This window comes from Syngnathus acus, chromosome 24, assembly GCF_901709675.1.
Source record: "Syngnathus acus chromosome 24, fSynAcu1.2, whole genome shotgun sequence".
In the NCBI taxonomy this organism is placed as follows: domain Eukaryota; kingdom Metazoa; phylum Chordata; class Actinopteri; order Syngnathiformes; family Syngnathidae; genus Syngnathus; species Syngnathus acus.
Window position 1 is genome coordinate 1,420,306 of NC_051108.1, and position 20,243 is coordinate 1,440,548.

At 51.6% G+C, this 20,243-nt stretch overlaps 1 protein-coding gene across 1 annotated transcript in view; it reads left to right on the forward strand.

The window, feature by feature from the left end:
- Positions 1-19,943, forward strand: part of nbas (NBAS subunit of NRZ tethering complex) — a 31,513-nt gene extending 11,570 nt beyond the window's left edge. Inside the window, exons 22-52 of the mRNA XM_037244525.1 lie at positions 383-466; positions 543-696; positions 1,315-1,500; positions 1,974-2,147; positions 2,331-2,464; positions 3,052-3,114; positions 3,704-3,826; positions 3,883-3,985; positions 4,054-4,322; positions 4,818-4,930; positions 5,377-5,490; positions 5,750-5,863; positions 6,261-6,418; positions 6,500-6,586; positions 7,051-7,215; positions 7,287-7,400; positions 7,992-8,115; positions 8,612-8,688; positions 8,757-8,894; positions 10,244-10,467; positions 10,532-10,642; positions 10,700-10,947; positions 11,905-12,260; positions 13,260-13,481; positions 13,701-13,903; positions 14,229-14,312; positions 14,388-14,571; positions 16,356-16,495; positions 16,556-16,703; positions 17,428-17,553; positions 19,242-19,943. Coding sequence (XP_037100420.1) covers positions 383-466; positions 543-696; positions 1,315-1,500; positions 1,974-2,147; positions 2,331-2,464; positions 3,052-3,114; positions 3,704-3,826; positions 3,883-3,985; positions 4,054-4,322; positions 4,818-4,930; positions 5,377-5,490; positions 5,750-5,863; positions 6,261-6,418; positions 6,500-6,586; positions 7,051-7,215; positions 7,287-7,400; positions 7,992-8,115; positions 8,612-8,688; positions 8,757-8,894; positions 10,244-10,467; positions 10,532-10,642; positions 10,700-10,947; positions 11,905-12,260; positions 13,260-13,481; positions 13,701-13,903; positions 14,229-14,312; positions 14,388-14,571; positions 16,356-16,495; positions 16,556-16,703; positions 17,428-17,553; positions 19,242-19,520 — 4,819 coding nt within the window. The 3' untranslated portion in view covers positions 19,521-19,943. The remainder of the gene's footprint in view (positions 1-382; positions 467-542; positions 697-1,314; positions 1,501-1,973; positions 2,148-2,330; positions 2,465-3,051; positions 3,115-3,703; positions 3,827-3,882; positions 3,986-4,053; positions 4,323-4,817; positions 4,931-5,376; positions 5,491-5,749; positions 5,864-6,260; positions 6,419-6,499; positions 6,587-7,050; positions 7,216-7,286; positions 7,401-7,991; positions 8,116-8,611; positions 8,689-8,756; positions 8,895-10,243; positions 10,468-10,531; positions 10,643-10,699; positions 10,948-11,904; positions 12,261-13,259; positions 13,482-13,700; positions 13,904-14,228; positions 14,313-14,387; positions 14,572-16,355; positions 16,496-16,555; positions 16,704-17,427; positions 17,554-19,241) is intronic.
- Positions 19,944-20,243: the final 300 nt, after the last annotated feature.

The following is a 20,243-nucleotide window of genomic DNA, read 5'->3' on the forward strand; positions in this document are numbered from 1 at the left end:
CGGCTTGAGATTTTGTTTTTTTTTTCCTCCGACGCGCTCGAGGCTGTCTCGGCATATCTTTGCGCTCGCGTGAATATTTGCCCTCCTTTTTTCATTCAAACGAGCTTTTCCTTTTCAGAGACGACCTTCCAGCCGAATACCTTTTTCTTTAATTTTTCGCTTTAATAAATGAACTTGTTGAAAGATAAGCGTTTGGTTTTTAAGAGGGATCACTTGCCACTCGGATGAGCGCTTTTCTGAGTGCGGCTGATTTAAACACCGCACGGAGAAGATTTCTCGGGTTTTACTCAAGCGTAAATAAAAATATCTCGTCAATGGGACACATCTTACAGTGAGATTTTTTTCTTGACTTGCTGTGTCAGCGTTTTCTTTTTGTGCTCAGTGTGGAGCGAGGCGAGCTGGCGCTAATCGCGTGGGACGAGCAACGACACCGCCAGACCGACTGGTGCGAGGCCGACCAATGCAGGTCAGCTTCTCTCAATATTTTTTTTGTCATCGTTTTTCAAATGATTTCAATGAAATTAACATTCGTGTTTGTCCAGGTCCATGTTGGAGCAGAAGCCGTTTGACGATAACGACATCCTGTACGAGGACGCTCCGGATCTGCTGCGCTTCCGCTCGCCGGCGCCCTCCGTGCGTCTCCTGACCGACTGGTACTGCAGCCGAGCGCGAGATATCGAATCCTGCTCGCGACAGGTACTGCCTGGTTAGCTTCTTGCTAACAATGTAACACGCTAAAAAAAAATAGTCATCTATTCTTTATCCTCTGCGAAGAGCAACGAAGATTAGTGGCGCATCGAGGAAGCGAGAGCACACTAGATCCTACCACTTTGAATTTTACGAGTCTTTTTTTTTTTTAATGCCGTACACCGACGGAGGAGGAGGTGGAGGATGATTCGGGGCTTCATTGCACATTTTTCAAGGCAACTGTGGGGAATGGCGCCTTTCATCATCCTCGGGAGATGAAGCCACTACTCGCTCGCGCACGCGCGCCAGTGTAATTTGTTAATCTCCAGGAATCACAGCGGCAGCAGCGCTCGCCTTCTTTCATTCGCTCCTTCGTTCCTTGTTAATTAGATCTCGTCTCCCTTTGCTGCTTCCCGCGACACGTTTCTGGAGGAGGCCCTCAGGATCGTACCTCAGTGGCTTGACGCTTGGGCCTCATACAATCCCCCACCCCACCAACAAAAAGTTTCTTTTCATTCTTCAGCAAGGAACAATAAAACCTTAGGGATGCAAGCAGCATGTTTGGATTTTTTTGAATGAATTTGTAGTTTTGTGAAAAGCTTAAATCTCATCAATGTCGCGTGGCAGGTGGACTGCGCGCTGTCGCTGGTGCGCCTGGGAACAGAGCGCGCCGTCCCCGGGCTGGAGCAGCTGCGCGACGACCTGGTGACGTTGGAGACGCTGGTCTACGAGACGCTGGACGAGAGCAACCTGGCGCTGCGAGACCTGCAGCAGCTCGCCCACATCGACCAGCTGCGCCTCCTCATGAAGAACGTAAGGCCCACAACTCCTTTCCTCTTAGTCAGTCCGAGCACGGACGCGTGGAGGGCCGTTTGTTCCGCTGGGTATGTTTTCCCTTTTCATTTGAGCCCGCTATTAAAAGCCGGCTGCGGCGGCGGCCGTGCCAGCTAGCGTAGCGACCGCGCTGTCCTTGGAGTGCCTTATACGAGGCCGGCCGATGCGGACCTGCCAGGACCGACGGCAGTAAGAGCAGACGTGCGGGCAGTCGGCAAATGTCCTTTTATTGCCGCGACAACAACCGTTTGACTGCCCCGGCGAGACTAGCTGGCTCGCTCGTTCGCTCTTCAATTAAATTAGCTCCTTTTCCTGTATCTGATGTGCTTCTTTATCACAGAGCAGCCCGGTCAAGTATTTCAGCCGGAATTTTGATTGCCCCAACCACCCTAATTCAACTAAAACCAAAAAATAGAACATTAGAAATGAATAGTTGTCTTTTTGGCCATCAGTCCAGCAGGGAGCACTACGTGAAAGACGCCTTCCAGTGGATGGTGCCCTTCCTGCACCGCTGCGAGCGACAGGAGGAGGGCGCCGCCGAGCGGCTGCTGCGGGACCTCCTGGTGGGACTGGCCTGCGGAGACCTGACCTTCCCCCTCATCATCTTCCAGCACTCCAAACCTGACGTGAGCGCCAACAAAAACCTATTTTCAGTCGAAATGATTCCGGCCATAGTTGTTGATTGCGCCACAGCGCCACTCAACAATAGTGGCCGTTTGTGGAATTGACAGAGAAGGTGACTTTTCAGTCTGTTCAATGGAGCTTCCGCTGCGGCGTATCGGTCAAAGCTCATTTCTTTTTATTTGCAGTGCCCGCAGAAGGTGATCGGCGACCCCGACCAGCTGATGGCGGTGGCGCTGGAGTGCATCTACCGCAGCGAGAGGGATGACCAGCTCAGCCTGTGCTACGACATCCTAGAGTGTCTGCCGCAGAGGGGCTTTGGGTAAGACTCAAAAAAAAAAAGGGAATTGTAGTAGTTGCACACCTTTTACTACTTTCAATGTCTTCCGTTCTGCACACGTGATGAAACGTTTGCCGATGATGATGATTGCCAGTAAAATGTTCTTTTTCCCGGAACATTGATCAATCCATCGCCATTTCATACAAAGACTCTGACTCAGCGTCACACACAGACGAGCTTTTAAGTAGCTCTGATTTTCTCTTATTTTCTGAGCACTTAAACCGCACCGACCGGGCTCATTTATTTATTTTTTCCTAATCTCGCATGAAATCGCTTCACGGGGAAAACGAAACGCACGAGTACCTCTTTAAGGACGGTCGGTGGAGTGAAGGTGAACGAGTCGTGTGCAAAAGGAACAGACAGAAAAGTGGGCGGGGCCACACGCGCTTGGGCGAGTTGGTGGCGGGTCACCTCTCTAGCGGGCGACTAACCCAGAATGTGCGACACGGGGGGGGTTATTATTTTTAGCTTGGCCTCGCAGCGCTTTGAAAGGCGACTGACAGGCCCGGACAAATCTTTTCCACTCAACAAAACGGCTTAAAAAAAAAGTTGTTTTTCTAATTGTGCAGGCCAGAGACGGACGTTACGTCATCTCTGCACGATCAGGTGGACAAACTGGAGAAGCACCTCAGGTAACGTTAGTGGATTTTTTTTTTCTTTGTCCAAATTTGATTCTCTTTTGTCTTCATCCACCTATTTGTGCTATGGCGTAAGGAATGCTTTGTATTTCCCAAGGGCCACATTGATTCGGATGTGCTGCCATTTGGTTTTTCATCAACGCATGAGGGAAAAGCAGCTCGGCCCGTATTGCGCAAGTCCAAACAGCGGCAACCGTGCTGCAATCGACATGCGTGCTTTGTACTGTCGCGTTCCCTCCTCCCCTCATAATGGGCCTCTGATGGAGAGCGGCGATAGGGAAAAAAAAAGAATCATTTCAGCAAGCGCAGTCATCGCACACACACACACAATATATCAAAGCAGCGGCAGCGGTCCCGTGGCGTTCAAACAGCCCGAGGCCTTTTTGCGCTGCCGCAGTTTAAAATCACCTCCGTGTCGCGCTGCTCTTGTTCGTTTTCTGCTTCTCCTCCCCCTCATCCTCCTCTGGGCCTCCCTCGGGGTGAGCCCCTCAACGCGAGCACCGTGGGGAGGGCCAGAGACTGCCAATGCAGATGAGGAGAACTTCACTGCGCCGAAATTTGATTTGTCCGCTTCTGTCGACAGCGTGGCCGAGGTTCTGGAGAAGCACGGCCTGCGCAAGCCCATCTCTTACGTGAGGAGCAGTCAGAAGAGCCCCGAGGAAGCCCACCAGCTCATGGTGAAGCTGTGTCGCCACACCGGACGCAAGTACGAGGCCGCCTGTCCGATTGCGCAATCCCCAGGCTCATCTTCCGTGTTTGCAGGAACCCCGCCGTGGGCGAGACGGCGTGGCGGGCTCTGCTCCAGGACCTGCTGGACATGCAGCAGAACGTCTACACCTGCCTGGAAGCTCACGCCTGCCACCAGGTGCCGTCAAATACTCACCAGCCATCAATCGAAGGACCACTTCACGGATTTTTTTTTTTTTTGTGCAGATCTTTGTGGAGTCGCTGCTGTGCTCCGGCCGCTTGGAGAACGTCCGTCTGGCGGGACAACTGATGCACTGCTCCGAGGTAGGCGTGTTTTGCCTCTCCGAGCGTGCGCCGTCATCATCATCGGGCCCTTTGCAGGTCAGGCAAGACGCGGCTAAGCTCCACGGCGTCAAGGTGGCCTACCACAGCAGCCTGCAGCTGGTTCTGGCCGCCGCCAGGGAGTACTTCAACTCCTCCGCCACGCTCACCGACCCCTGCATGGGCCTGGCCAGGTGAGCCCGAGCATCATGCAAAAATGATCCCAATGCAAATATTTGTTTTTCTTTCCTCGCAATCTCCTCTCTCTTCATCCACGCCGTCGGCCTAATTCGGCGGCAGAAACAAGAGCGGCTAATTTGTCTACTAAGTGGAGTGAAGTGGGAAGGCTGTTTATTGGGGCAAAGCGCGCCAGTCTCAGAGGCCTTCATCTGAATAACGCTTGATTGGGCCCCCGATGAGGCGGCTCGTTTGGCTCGGCTACAAAAATCAGCTGCTCTAATCGCCGCCTTTTATTATCAACACTGCAACCCCAGTAAAGCTACGCCCTTCCTCGCTAGTCACTTTGCCAACAGTGAAAAGTTTTCTCACCATTGACGCTCCCTGCCCATCCATGGTGGCAAATACACTACTTTTGTTCCAAAAGAAGCGTCTCAACTCATTTGCATTGGAATGACCTAGGTGCTAATTTGTCCTAGCAAGCATGCTAATGAAGAAATTGCGTCCCTCAGGGCTTGTCTGCAGCTGATCGGCGACCGGCCCCAAGCCATCCAGGAGGAGCTGGACCTCATCGACGCACTCGGCCACCTGGCGGACTTTGGCGTCAACGTCCTGCCTCTGCAAGGTAAATAAGCCCGCCTTGTAGCAGGTCACCACGCTCAACTTCCAGTCATTTTCTTTTTTCCATTTTATCTTTGACACCTCTCCTCAGCCTCCTCTTCTTTTTTCCTACGTAAGTCAGGCCAGATAGTGGGACAAAGCCAAGCTTAAGAAATGGTTGTTTATGCGATATTTCTTTTCCATAGCTCAAGGCCGCGCCATTGTGCCGCCTCACAACTCACACATATCTTTTTTTATTTTGTCCCTGTCACACATGCACACCCAGATGGTGAATGAAAGGATTTGATAATAGATTAGGTCTTTTCAGCTCCAGTTGACGCACCTAACACACAATTAAAGGCCCCAAACGTTGACAACTTTGAATCCTCCCCACCGCCTCGCCACGACGTTAACAAAAAAAAATGGTGTTCAAACTATTTCAATTGACGTCCTTCTCCTTTTTTCTTGCAGTGCGTCTTCGTTCGGATCGTCTGTCTCTGCTGGAGGAATGCGTGGCCCACTGCGCCAGCGCCTACAAGCAATCCACCACTCTGCTCAACGTGGCGTCCCTCCTGCGAGTGGCAGGTGCGCCCAATCACTCACTTTATCCAAGATGGACAGTCCTCAGACAGCGAAAGCAATCCCGCTTTCTTTCTCCGTATTTCATTTTGTGGCCGGCGGAGACGCCACGGCGGCGAGCTCATTTGCCTTTAATATGCCGCCTCGTCGCTCTGACCTTCGCCGGGCGCAACGAGATTTATTGAGACAGATGTCGGACGTGATGAGCAGGATTATGAGTTTAGCGTGTTGATGGAGATGATAGCAAAATAATTTGTGTGTCAAGGGGATGACGAGGCCACACGCAAAGGCCAAGTGTTGACCCTGCTAGCTGAGCAGGCCCTGCGGTGTCTGGACTTCAAGGCTTCTTACATCCACTGTCAGGACCTGATGGCCGCAGGTACGAGCTCAAATCACGCACACGCATGTCGGGATTTGTTTGGAAATGAGCCGGATTTCCTTGCTTGATTATACGGCGGGATGGATTCATGGAGTGACTCTTCATTAAGTGGGGACTTTTTTCTGGTTCTGCGGCGGCGTTTTAAAAAATTAGCCCACTCGCATTCCGCATTTGTCGGCCCGATTCAAGGTCGAGTGATTTTTTTTTTTTTTGCGCGCTTCACTCGGGAGAGCCATTATGACAACATAATAGATCAGCGGCGTGCGTAATTGTTTTCTGTGTGCTTCACACAATTACCCTGCAGGGATTTCTTGCGATTATGTTCTGTCTGGTCTCGCTCGCATCAAAAGCAACAAAAAAAAAAAGGTCAAATTGAGAAAGTTGGCCGTGTTTGCAGGTTACGCGCCGGCCTGGGACGTTTGTAGTCTGCTGGGCCAGTGCGACGGCTTCGGCCAGCTGGAAGCCAGACGCCAACTGCTGGCCTTCTCGCTCACGCACTGCCCGCCCGACAACATCAACGCGCTCCTGGCCGCCTCCAGCGACCTGCAGACTCAGGTGGAGAACATTTAGAGAGTCAAAAGCTGCCTTTTCTTTCAACCGCTTTGTTTTATTGCGCTCTTTGAAATGTTTCCGTAGGTCCTGTACCAGGCGGTCAACTACCAAATGGAGCCCGAGATCGCCGAGGGGGGCGCGAGAAGCCGAGGAGAGCGACTCATCCAAGGTGCGTTTGCTTGATATATTGGCCCCGCCCCCTACTGTCTGATTGATTAGCTGGTCCGGTCCTCCTTTCTTAACGGCCTACTTTGTGTGATTTCCTGCGGCCTTCCTGCATTTTTCATGAGGTGTAAATCCCGTGTTAAGGTTCCTGGGTTCCTTTGGATTATTTATGCTTTTTTTTTTTTTTTTTTTTCTCTCCTGGCCATCAGCTGGGCCAACTTTATGATGTCTCGAGTGGGCGTTGAATGTTTCATGAGCGGCGGCTTAACGTTTGAAGTCTGGCTGGCCGCTGTTGAAGCGATCTGTTGTCATTTTGTCGTGCTGCTCTTCTCACCTTCCGAGTGTTTTTTTTTTTAATTCAAAACAAACATCTTCAGCGTGTTTCAAGTGTTGATGACACGTTGAGCCGCCAGCCCACTCCAAATGACACTCGTCGACTCGGATGTTTCTATTCATCCTTGTTTATTCAGGCGGCGGCCCCCCAGGCGGTGACGGCAGGCGAGCTGCTCCACAGGACCACGGCCAAGACCATGGAGGTGCTGACCACCACGGGTCTGACCACCAAGGCCGTGCTGAGCGCCGTGGGCGATCACCGCTGGTGGAAGCGCTCGCTGGACTGCCTGCGCCCGCTGCAGGTACGCGCCCTCACTCGCCGTCCGTTTAAAACATCAGCAAGCGAGTTGACTTTTCAATGTCGGCTTCTCAGAGCGGAGACGCCGCCGCCGCCGCAGAGGAGCGCTCGAGTGAGAATTCCAAACTGGAACGTCAAGGCTGCTGCGCTTTCTATCAAGATGTCATTGAATGTCCCTACGTAGATCCGGTAAGCGGATGCGGTCGAGGAAATAAATGGGTTCAGAACTCCTCAGCTGCACCTCAAGCTGTCATGTTGGGACAGCTGTTTGGAGAACGCAACGTACACTATCGTCACAGTGACATTATGGCCGCTGGTTGTCTTCCATTTTTTTTTTTTCTTCTGTATTCTGGTTACGCTTATTATTACCCTTCTTTGCCTCAGGCAACATTCTTAAATTACAGCAAATATGCCTGAGTGGGTTCTTGACTTGAGGCGTTTAATTAGATTTTCTTCCTCCTCCAGATGACTTCAAACAGCTCCAAATAAAAATGGGGGAGAAAAACCCAAAAAAAACAAAGCAGGGAATAAATTAATGTTGATTTGTCTAAGTCATTTTAATGCCGAAAGCAATTTGGGAGTTGTCGGCGTTAGAGGAAGAAGATGGCGGAACATCCAGCGCGACGTGAAAAAAGAATAATAAAGGCGCTGCTGCATAAAAAGAGAAGGAATGACTCAAGTAGAAAACATGAAACGACAAATAGTTTGACCTTCATTTTTATTTTGCAAAGCATTTTCAACGTCAACATGTCCCAATTCTTTTGTGTTTTTCTTTCCCAGAATCACGACGTGTATTCGTCCTACAATGACGTCCCCCCCGAGAACTTTGCCGAGGTGCTGCTGAGGACCGGCAAACTGGCCGAGGCCAAAACAGAAGGCGCCACTTTGTTTCCCGCAACTGAGGGTAAAAGGTCTTGAGTTCTTTTTTTTTTTTTTTTTCCTTTCCCCGCGAACTGATTTAGCGTGGGCTTTCAAGTCTGGGTTATCTATTGGATGGGCAGGGCGTGTGTTTATATCCCTCCGTATTCCCGCGCCGATCGTATCGCCGGCTCGACACAGGCGTGTAATCGGTTCATTTGCAGGCGTAGCTCGTCCGAAGCTAGCGACGAGGTCGTAGGAAGGCGGCGAGAGAGCGAGTGGCGCTTTAGCTCCGCCCACCGGCTTGGCATCCCAACGTGGATGGTTGGGTCTAATTTGGCATTCTGGGGAAACTTTCAAAGTGCGCTTGAGATGCATGTGAGGTGGAGTGCACTTATTAGGAGTGGCCGTGTACTTTGAATAAGTGAGTCGTCTCCATGCCCAGAGAAAAAAAAAAAAAAAAAGATAAACGGACTAGCCAAAGTCAAGGAGGAGATTTTTAATGATGCTGCTTTTCTGTCATTTGTATTCCTCGTCCGCAGTGTTGCTGCAGCTGGCCAACGACGCCTTTCCTCGGGACGCCACGCTGGCGCTGGCCTACTTGCTGGCGCTGCCTCAGGTAGCGCAGCACTCACAGCTCAATTCCAGTGCAACTGATCTGATCCGTCTGCAACCCGTTCTGTGCAGGTCCTGGACGCCAACCGATGTTTCGAGCAACAGCACCACTCGGCCTTGTCCCTGCAGCTGGCCGCTTACTATTACTCGCTGCAGATCTACAGTCGCCTGCAGCCTTGCTTTGAGGACAAGCGGCATGCGCTCTACCAGGTGTGGCCCGGCGTAAACCGCTTTTTAGTTCTTGTGGTCGCTTCTAACCCGTCTCGGTCACGGAAGGGGAACTTTCCTCACCTGGGTATTTATCTTTCTGCCGGCTGACTATCGATCAGCGGGAACTATGGAATGCGGCTGCGGGAATGAATCAGCCCGCATCGGCTGACTGGAAGCCCTCCAGGCGGTTTGTGTCCGCCTCGCTTCCTTCTTTATTTGACCTGCGTGAAATGTAAATGTGAGCAAACTTGCCACGGGTGCCGATTAACGTCCGATTCGGACGATTCCGAATTCCACGTAACGGATATGAAAAAGTCGACACACCCCGCCCGGTTCAAAGGCAAGGTCGCGTAAAGAGAAACGTCTTCAAAATGTGACTCTCGGGCACTTTCTTAACGCAATCTTCTCCCTCTCTTCACTTTTGAACGGACCGAGGCTCGAATCTCACCGAGTCCCTTCATGCTATAATTATCTTATGCAAATACGACGAAAGCGACGCCGCACCTCCGGCCGGCCGGTGAGCTACCGTCGAGGCGTTGACTTGTGTGGATTAGAAACGAGGATCCGACGTCGTGTTTCCCGACGTCCAATTTTCCCGCCGGGGGGGCTGAATCACGGCGGCCGTTAAGGCGCCCTCGCTACATTTGGGACCGTATTTTCTCCTATGAATTGCCTTTCAGCCGCCACACTTGATGTGTTCCCTCGCAGCTGAATTAAAGAAGCGGCCTTCGCTCGCTGTCCCCCGATTTTCCCGGAAGCCATTTTGGGGGCAAAAGAAGTGGGAAAAAGGAAAATAGCCTCATTAGTTTTTCAATGAAAGGCATCAGAAAAGCGGCCAACTTGTCGGGTTCGCCGGGTGCAGCGCGTGCGGCGTGACGATAAGCCAAAGGCGCTCTTCGTCCACGGATTGGCTCTACGCGGCTTCTCCACAGCCACCCTGCAGCAAATCTGCGTTTGTCTATATGACAGCATGACACACAAAAAAATCCTGCGAAAAATGCTTGAGGCTGTAGAAAAAAAAAAAATCAAATAAAAAATTCAATTCACTTCAGGGCAAAAATCTATCTAGTGAATGGTTGTATACAAAAAAATTCTTAGCAATGTACTGTCAAACTGGTGGTGTTCCACAGGGCTCAATATTAGGTCCATTTAGTTTTTAATCATTGAATTACAAATTTGATTGCAAATTTGAGGTTTGACAAAAAAAGCGTATTGTCAGCCTTGCTTTTGTTTATTTGTTCCCAGAGCGATTCAGACATGAGACCTTGAGAATATAATTAGCAGCCTGTGCCGACATGCCCGTTTGAGTCTCTCGTCACCCCTCCACCTCTTCCTCCTCCCGCCGGCAGGCCGACCCCAAGGAGCTGATCCGACTGGTCACCTGGCACGTGTCGGCGTACTCGGGCTGGCCGGAGGAGCTTCGGAAGCTGATCGAGCAGCTGCACGCTTACAACGAGCGGCTGAGCGACTACACGCAGGCGCAGGTGCTGCGAGGTTTGGGCCGCGGCGTGGACGTGCAGCGCTTCAGCTCCGACCCCGACTACAAGAAGGAGACCATCCTCGGCCTGGCTGAGTCAGTCAAAATGGTCCAACCTTCTCCACGTAGTCGTGCGATCCTTCTTTTTGCCTTTTTTTAGGACTCTGGATGACGACGTGTACGGCATCTCGGTGTCGTTGGCTAAACGCTACCGTGTTCCTCTGTGGGAGGTCCACATGACTCATCTGGAGTTCCTCTTCACAGACAGCGGGTACGCTGGCACACGCGCAGTCTCGTCATTCTCTTCTCATTTTATGTTCCTCCTCAGTCTGTCCACCAAGGACGTGGAATCCCGCAGCGAGTCGCTGGCTCTGTTTGCCACGCTGAAGAGCGACCCGCAGGCCTTTTACGGACACATGAGCAAGTACGTGCTGCCTGCCGTGGAGGGCGGCGATCTGGACCGGCTGCTCTACTACTACACCCTGCTGGACGCCGCCGGCTGCCGGCCGCATTCCGCCGCCATCGCGCCCGACGGCCACGTCAAGCTGCTCAAGAAGCTCCGCGCCGTGGCCAGCGGTGAGTCGGCAGGAATTCAAACCACGACTGCAAAGCAAAATCGACGTCCTTTCCGAGGTCGTCTGCGGACACCTCGTTGCCGCTTGAGTGCGCTACAAAGTTTCGAGTTGACGCGGCGACCGGTCTCTCAAGACGTGGCGGAAAGGTCAGCGGGGTTTTCATGCCTCGCTTGCGCCGTCTGTGCTTTCGACCCTTTTTTTTTTTCACCTCATAATTAAGCAGGGCTTTGTCTTGTCTTATTAAAACAAAAATCAAATGATTATTTCTTAAAATATTTTTGAATGTTTTTTTAATTATTAAAAGAACATATGAAATTATTATTTATTCAAATATTTTTTTAAATATAAGGTTTTAGTTTTGACATTTGAATGGTTTTAATGTCAGATTTTTATTTTTTACATTCAGGTAGCTGATGAGTCCTTTTTTCGCACTGTCCGCTTGTCGCTAGGCAGAGTCGGTCACCCGCAAGCATCAACCCATCGCACCCCACCTGCCGTCATTAAAAATGCATCTAGCTTAGCGTTGGGCCAAGCTAGTGCGTTTGAAATAGTGGGTTGATGGGCGGACGGACAGACAGGAAGCGTTGGGGATTGTGGAACAGCAGGAAGCGCGCATTTGTGTCTGCAATTTTGCTCACAGTGTGATGCGGACGACCAGTTGAACGCGCGAGTGGGCGTCGGTTTGAACGCTAGCTCGTCTGACTACAATTGCGTGTGTGTGTGTGTGTGTCACAGTTTGATGTGTGTGAGTGGGTCTGCATGGCGCTGTTGAATATTTCAAGCTCAGACAGGCCGCCACACGGATGCGTCTGTCACAACACGCGTCATGCCAAGCAACAACAACGGCATCCGATTTTTTCCTCTCCTTTCTCATTTTAGATACATACAGAGTTTTTTTTTTGCATGTCCAAACCAATTATGAGAACACAGCAACTTAATTCCCTTTGTTTGCCGGCAGGCTTAAACTACCGGCAACTGACGGACGGCTCGCAGGACCCGCTGGTGGCTCTCGAACCGGTTCTGACCAGTCAGAACGTGTTGTCCATCTCGAAGCTGGCCCATCTGCTGCCGAGGCCCGGCGGCGGCGCTGACGGCGTCCAGGGGGCGACGTTGTCCCCCAGCGCGGTGCACGCCGCCTGGCTGCGCAAGTTGTTCTGGAAGGGCGACGCCCACTTGCTGAAGAGGCCGCCCGTCAGCGAGCAGGACTACCTGCACGCCTACGACACCTGCGCCAAGTACCTGGACAGGCTGCTTCCCGTCCACGCCGTCCACTTCCTGGATGACGTCACCTTCTCCCTCCAGGCCGTCCAGCAGGTATTTGCTCTCAAATCCTTTTTTTCTTTCTATTTTGTGGCTCCTCCCCCACGCAGCTCCCTTGAGTGGGCTCATTTGTGCTTCTCCCCCTTTCAGCGCCAATTAAAGTGGAGCGCCCAGCAGGTTTCCCCGTTGCGCTCTTTAACATGCACTTTATCTCCTCGAAACCCGCCGTCATACCTTCCTCCATCAACTCCGAGGGGGAGGGGGCTTGACTCTCCCCCTCCTCCCCCCACACATGACAAATAGCTCTATTTCCCCCAAGGCCAGGGGGCGAGGTCATAGCTGAGCGCCCGCCGGACCTTTTGTCCACGCCGTAATGTTTTTTGTCAGAAAAGCTGGCGCTCTCTTGCCCTTTTTCATCACAGTGTGAGCGTTTTTAATGTTTCACCTTCAGTTTGTGGTTACGGTGCTTCCTCATCCGCTGGATACTTTAGAGGGACCAAACGGAACAGCGGCGCGCATCGGACGATTGAACCTTGAGTTACTCCACTGCTTCATGATTTATTGACTTATTGGTGTATTGATATTATTTTATTGAACCACAACAACATGGCGGAGTCGTCAGGAAACAATTCACAATTGACAATTCCAATGTTGCATTGCTGACGGTGGACATTCTAAAAATTTTATTTTTCCTTCACTCCGAGACTCGTGCGTGTGTGTGTGTCTTTTGTCCATGTGTGGCGAAACGCATGAAATTCCACTTTTATTGCAAGGTCATTTTGGCTGATCCGCACTTGGGGGGAAAAATGGTGCAATCCATTCACACCATTAGATAGTATGTGTGTCTGTGTGTGTTGTTGCAATGGAATGAAATCTCCTAGCAGCCAAAGGCCGTCTCCTTTCCTCTTGAATTGTTAACTTGCTCACAGTGGATCCAATCAATCACAGCCCGCTGTTAGCCGGCCGCTTAAACTCGCCGCCGCTACGATTGCGTGCCCCCCCCCCCGATCTCAGAATTTAGTGGTCACGTCTTTCCCTCCTGTTGCTTTCCAGCTGAGCGTCCCGACGCGCTGCGAAGTTCTTCGGCGAGCCACCAAAAGCTTGCGGCAGCTGGCTGAGAAGAGCAAGAAGCGAGGAGGGGGAGGAGGCGAAGCGGCGGGCGGCGAAGAAGCCGGCATGACCTTGGACGAAGCGCTGGCTCACCTGCGCCAATCGCAGGCCCACTTGGAGACGCTGGGCCACCACTTTGTGGCGTCGCTGCGAGACAGCCAGGAGGTGGGTTGATTTTTTCCGTCACGCCGTTTCTCGTTAAGCGACTGGTCCTGCCGCGCGGGCAGAGGGGAGGTTATGATTTGCCGTGTGTTGCTACGCGACGCTGAGCTACGGGTAAAAGACGCTCGTTTGTGACTCCCTGCACTGTGTGCGTTCGTCATCGTTTAGCCTCCATTGTCTCTTTTTTTTTTAATGTTTGCTTTGCTTTCTACTCCGTCCCAGGAGCAGCTGCGAGGCTACAGTCAACGTTACGACCTGTCCCGCTCCGAGAGGTCCAAGGTCCGGGAACTGGCGGTCGCCATGGCGACCGACGGCCAGCCACTGCAGAGCATCCGCCAGCTCCTGTGCGTCGCCGTGGGACCTCTGGACCTGTCGCTCAAAAGCGTGCTGCAGGAGGCCGTGGCCCGAGTGGTGGCTGAGCTCAGGTAGCCTGCCTGCCGTTTGACCTCCAGTGACTTTTTTACTGGGGACTAATTGGCTCGCTAGTGTGCTAAAAATACAAAAATGATGCTTCTCCTTTTTTTTTTTTTTATTAATACATTGATTTGCTTGCCGAGCATTTCATTTGAAATGTGTCCCTGAAAGTAAAGTCTTTGATTTCCTTCCCTGAGTGCTTGTCCCCTCCTGACACGCTTCTTCATTTGCACCGCTTATCTTAATGAGCTGTTATGTAAGACCATTGCCATCATTTTCTCCTCACTTTTCCGCCTTGTGTGTGCGCTTTTTTTTTTTTGTGTTTCCTCCCCTCAGCGGCGACGTCCTGACCCACCACACGGCGGCCCTCGGCGTGCTGGAGGCCATAACGACGGCCGTGCATGACAGTGTGCAGGCGGGGTAGGTCGTGCACACACACACACACGCACGAAACAACGGATGGAAAACAAAAAAAAGATTTCCCGACTCTTCCAGCGACAGCACGGTGAGCTCAGACGACCTTTTGACCTGGCTGCGTCCGTTCTGCGGCGACCCGTCGCTGCCGGTGCGTCCTCGCATCGCCGTGCTGCAGATCCTGGAGAGCAACTTCAGCATGTGCGACGCCGACATGCGGCTCCTGCTGCTCTACAGGACGCAAGCTGTCCTCAAGCACACCCAGGTAGTCTCTTTTGAAAAGTGGATTTTCCAACGAGAGAGGCCATTTCCCGAATGGCGCTATTTAGCATTTAGGTGAAGCCTGGTATAGATTTTGTGACTTCATCCGAAGTGATTAGTCATAACCACGGCCGGTTAAAATGTCACCGACGTCAGTACGGAAGCGCTTTTTTTTTTTCCTTGCCTCGGCCTTTTGCTCTCCGCGCAACCATTTATTTGTTTGTGACATTTAGCAGACAAAAAAGTGACGCGAATGCAGATTGCGAGCGCTAAGAATTTGCATAATTACATCCACCAAGGAGGTTTTCATTTTCATTTGCAATTTTATATCATTAAAAAAAAACATCAATGCCGTGGCGACCAGGCTGCTCCTCTCATTCTTATTTCATTTTATCAGTCGAAACAGGAGCTCCGAACATTCCGCCCGAGATTCTCCCACCCGGATTTTGGGTCGTGTTTGCGTTGACGTGTGGCGGCGTTCCTTTTCTCTTTGACCTTTTTTTCTTCACTGATGGAATATTCATGGGACACAAACTCCGCATGCAAGATGAAGGACAGCTTGGAGTCTGGCCCGCAAATGGGTTTGAGATTAAAATATAGTCGACGTGTTTAATATTGATACTTTGGGATGGGCTCAATCTGTTGAGGACTTTCACCTTGAGCTCCTCTTTGGCCAGCTCACATTTGATGTCACCACTCAAATATAATACATCGGTTTCTGACCTAAAAGTGGAGAAAATGATTTTTTTTTTTTTTTTTTTTTTTATAGCAGGATGCTTACTCATAAGTGTATTAGCATTGGTGGTTGGAAAGCAAAAAAAAAAACCTCATTGAAGCGACGCCAGAACGCAGCATCCCGCCGCCGGCCGCTCTTTGCCCTCCTCATTTTCTCTCTTCTTGTCGTCCTCTTTTGTTTCAAATCCTCCGTCGTGGTCCGTGCCGCCCGCTCTCTTTCTCTCGCGCGACCTCCACGACTTCATTCCCGCCCGCCGCTCGAGACATTAGCCGCAGCGGGTGGATGAATATTGATGAGCTGGCGGAGAGACCCGAGGCTCTCTGGCCAAGATACGGCTCCGAGCCCGGATGCCGCCTCTCTCTTTCGGGTCAAGGACAAGTAGACAAGATAATGGCCTTAACTTTAAGGTAGTCGACACGCGATACGCCCCGGAAAGTCGATTTTCGGTTGTGTTGGATGGGGGCGGCACACAAAAAATACAAATCCTGCTGAATGAATTACTAATGGGCCCGATTATATTATCATAGACTTTCTCTGGATTTGAAACATTCAGGTGATGGCGGAAAATCATTTGACGCCAATGACATCATGGCAACGCGTAATTAAGCAAAGAGCCTGGCAAATTTGCCGTTGATAACTATCATTAATTCTCGGGGCATCTTCTTTATTTATCCCGACAATAAAAGTCCCCTTTTGATTTTTGTATTCAGCCTTTTAATTCCGCCAGCCGCCTCATTAGCATGCGCGCTTTCATCCCACTTTGCTCGTTTAACATCGCACGACGCCGCACGTCCTCGGGCTGCGTACCAAATTAGTGCTCGGACTAAAAAAAAAAATAAGTAAGGGCAGCAAGACTCTGAATCTTTTCTCCGTTTTCTCACCTCAGCACTTTAAGAGCATTAGCATACATTTAAAGAAGACGTACTGTGCACTTTTTTTTTTTTTTTACACAATTGGAAAGCGTTTCCTGCTGTTTTAAGACTTTTTGGCTTTTTGGTAAAGTAGCTAGGTCGCTAAGTGTTGAAAGGTCACGTGAGCCCATCTCCCACCAGGTGCAGATCGAAGACGTGGAAAACCAGGAGAAGCGCTACGGCCTCTTCCTGGACCTTTTGGAGGCGGCGCGCCAGCGGGAGGACTTCCAGACGCTTGTCCTGCTCCTGCAAGCATGGCCGCCCATGATGCAAGAAGACGTGTAAGTGCGTAGAGGTCTACGTTTGTGTGCGAGCAGCCCACGATGGCTTCCTGTGTCCAGGGCCACGTCGGAGCGTAACCCTTGGGTCCTGCTAGTTTCCGCCATGCTGACCCGCCGCCAGGGACCCGAGGCGGAAGTGGACCTTGGTCAGCAGGTGCTGAGCATGCTGCGAGCCCTCGACAACACCAAGCACAAGCTCCCGCCACAGGTGAAGCTCCACGATCAGTCGCTAGGCAGAATTCGTTAGCCTTTAGCGTCCGCGTGGCCCGGCGCCTCTCCTTTGATGACCTAGCGAAGGTGCTAGCCGACCTATCGCTATGCGTGACGCCCCGCTAATCATATTCACGCCGCTCGGCACATCTAGCGCCAGCTGACTGTGATATTAGTTTAGCGCTAATGTTATTCGGCTCCAAAAGGCGAGCGGCTGCTGAGCGGCTGTCTGCTATTAGAAGTGTGGGTGGCTGTGAAGGAGGGGAGGACCAGTGTGTGTGTGTGTTGGGGGGGGTCGTTTTACTGTGTTCCACTTTAATTTGAATGCGGCAAAATGAAACCAGCAGAGCTGAGGAGTCAGATTGCATTGTAATAGCCATATATTACTAGCGACGGCGCAGGCACAGGCACACCGTGTGCTCAGGCGCACCGGAGACCTTCTCAAAGGAATTATGTGCCTCAGTGGCTATTCGGCGCGCATTTTTCTTTTACTGTCCTTTTGATTCAATTCCCCTTGCGTTTTTCTATGAGCCTGGCCCGTTATTCGATGATTTCAACGAGGCGAAATCATTAGGCCCGCGTCATTATTGGGGCAAAGCAGGTAGTTGGATAGCTAATTAGCTAGGTCGCTAGCTCATTTATTCGAAAGAGAGACGAGTGGTTGGTGGGAAAGCAATTAGTGGGCTAGCTGTGCGTTCATCGGACGACTTTGTGTCCTCCAGTGCATCCGAAGTGCGGCCCAACTGCTGCTGCCCGCTTTCCAGCAGCCGGCGCTCAAGCTGATGGCCGAGAGCGGCGACGACGAGCTTCTGCGGCAAACTCTGGAGCGGGTCAACGGCATGACCGCAGTGAGTGCAAGCTTGTTTTTGCGCAAGAGACTGAAAATGAAAGGCGTCACATTTTCATTTCCTGTTGTTAATTGGCCCTCACGCCTCCTTCTCATTTCCAACAATTACGCTCACAAAGCGCACGTCGGTTCGCATCATCGGGAGAATGTTGCCGCTGTGTTGATTGCCGCCGGCGCGTTCAACTTTTTCAATTAGGCCTCACCTTAATGCGCTTTTCTCCGCCGTAACAAGCAAAAGTGAATTAGCAAAGACTGTGTAAAATGTCACTCTTAATTCACCCGCCTTTTCATATCTGCATAAACAAGCCCCGAGGTTTCATCCGCTCCCGGCGCGCCGTAAACGGATCCGTCCGACAGCGCCGCCCGCTTCCGCCCGTTCGCCGTGACTGACAGCCGTTATCTCAGCGAGCGAGCGAGCGAGCGAGACGGCCGCCGTCTGCGTGGCGTGGCCCCCAATGAGCGCGTGATTTCTTTTCTTCACAAAAGCCATACCCCCTGAGACGGCGCTGAGACCGACTTTAATTCCTGAAGATTAGCGTGTCATTAAAACAGGAAAAGTCTCCTGACACGCCGATTAAATGAGAGACGTTGCCGAGACCGTGTCTGGCTGAGGACATAAGCAAAGAGGCCAAAAGGTTGCAGCGGAAGATCAACAACGTACCACCACGACCACATTCGCTCTGAGTTGGTTGACGCCAGTTGACACCAGGCCCCGCCCACACAGCCCCAGACGACGCGTGTCGCATGTCGTGCCTAGCAGAGCCCCCGTGTTGGCTTTCCTGTCGGTTCGGAACATCGCTCCCCTTCACTGAGCCCTGGGAAGGGGGAAAAAAAAAAAAAAGTGACAGGCCGTCATGTTGTACAAAGGACGGCAAAAATTTCAGGCTCCTCTCTGATATCACAACCCCCCAGCCTCGCCTCGTCTCGCCTCGCCTGCCCCCCTTCCCCTCTCCTCCATTTCCACACTGCTGTGTCACATCTATTTCCACTTGGCCTGTCAATCCCACCGTCTGAAGGCTTCAAATCTTCTATCTCTTTCCTCTCACACATACTCGTCAAAATGTAATAGCCTGGGAGGCGTGCGTGTGGAGCTGAGCAACGGAGGTAGCGGCCTTCCTCCTCAAGTAGCTGCCACATTTGACCTGAAAAAAAACATCTTGGGAATTTAAAAGTCCAGCCGGGGGGGGTATTATTGTTTCAACAAGCCCAAGTGTGTCATCACCAAAATGGTTTCTTGTTTGTTTAGCGCTCAAAGCTGTAAATACGTCCAGGTGACATGAAAAATAAATGCCTGCTGCTTCGCTGCTTTTCTTCACCATGAATGAAGAGCAACCTTTTCCACTTGGCCTCAATTTGAATCTATCACCTAGCTTGTTTACAACCAAATGTGCAGCCGGTAAATGAAACCCGCCCCTGGCCGCCATTTTTGCACATGTATTATTTGTGGTTTTAAGGCAGACTTGTTCCTGAAGAGGTAGAAAAGCCAGTTGCGCCATGCATAATTGAGCCGGCTCGGCTCCAGAAATACCCCGACGGGGACGTCCACGTGCGCCCGGAACGCAAAGCCCGACACGGCCTAGCCGAGCGCACGAAGCGATGAAAACGACACGGCCCATTGTTTGCGCCTCCGCGAACGCGTGTTTGTTTTAAAAAAAAAAAAGGAAAAGAACTGAATCTGTTTGTTGGCAGGAGGAGGCGGCGGCGGTGTGTGACGACGAGCTGCTCTCTCTGCTGCTGGACGCCGGGCTGCTGGTGGAGTGCGCGTCGTCGGCCGCCTTCCCGCTGCTGCGCCGCCGCATGCTGGCGCGCCGGCAGCCGGGCGAGCCGGACGCCCGACAGCTCGCCGGGCGGCTGTCGGAGGCCGGCCGCGGGGCCGAGGCGGGCTCCCTGCTGCTGGCTCACCGCGGCGCCCACCCGGCCCACGTCACCTTTAACTCGGCCCTCACCGTCCTGAAAAATTGGCTCTGAGGTGGGATGCGACACTCTGACTGATTTCCCCCCAAAAAACTTTAACATCCAGACAAAAAACAAAAAGCCAGTCCACACAAAGCTGATGTCCCGTTGGCAAATAACTGCTGAGTATTATTTAGCCTCAGCTCTGTGTTGTTTTTTTGTCCCGTCGTTGTTAAAAAGGCCCGCTGGTCGCTGTTGTCATAATAACGTTCCATCAATTCCCGCGTGTAATTTTGGCTTCAAGCTGTGTCGTATGCAAACAGAAGACAATTATCATGAAGGATAATGATTAGCTGACTGCTGTTGAGAATTTAGTTGGAAATGAGACAAAAAGGTTGCCTAATAATGACATCATAAATTTTGTTCCAAGAATCCTGCTGCAAAATTCTGTCTTTGTCATTCTGTCTCCCTCACCGCAATAAAAATAAAGGTATCACCTCCAAGCGATTTTCCATTTCGGGGCGTCCTTCAAATGACACGTAAAGATAAAAGCTAGAGGCGCTTTTAGCCAGAAAGGAGAAAGAAAGTTCTTGCGGGAAATGGCAACAGGTGTTTGTGTTCCACGAGGGAGAACTGAACAGTAATCAGTTGAAGCGGGATTGGGGGGGACGGGAGGTCACACACCAGCATTGCCCCCCTGGAGGAAGGAGAGTAAACATTACGACTGCCTCCCGAAAACAAAGAAGAGGCTGCGTGTATATGTGTGTGTCATTTTGAGCTCCGCCGAGGGCAGCGGTC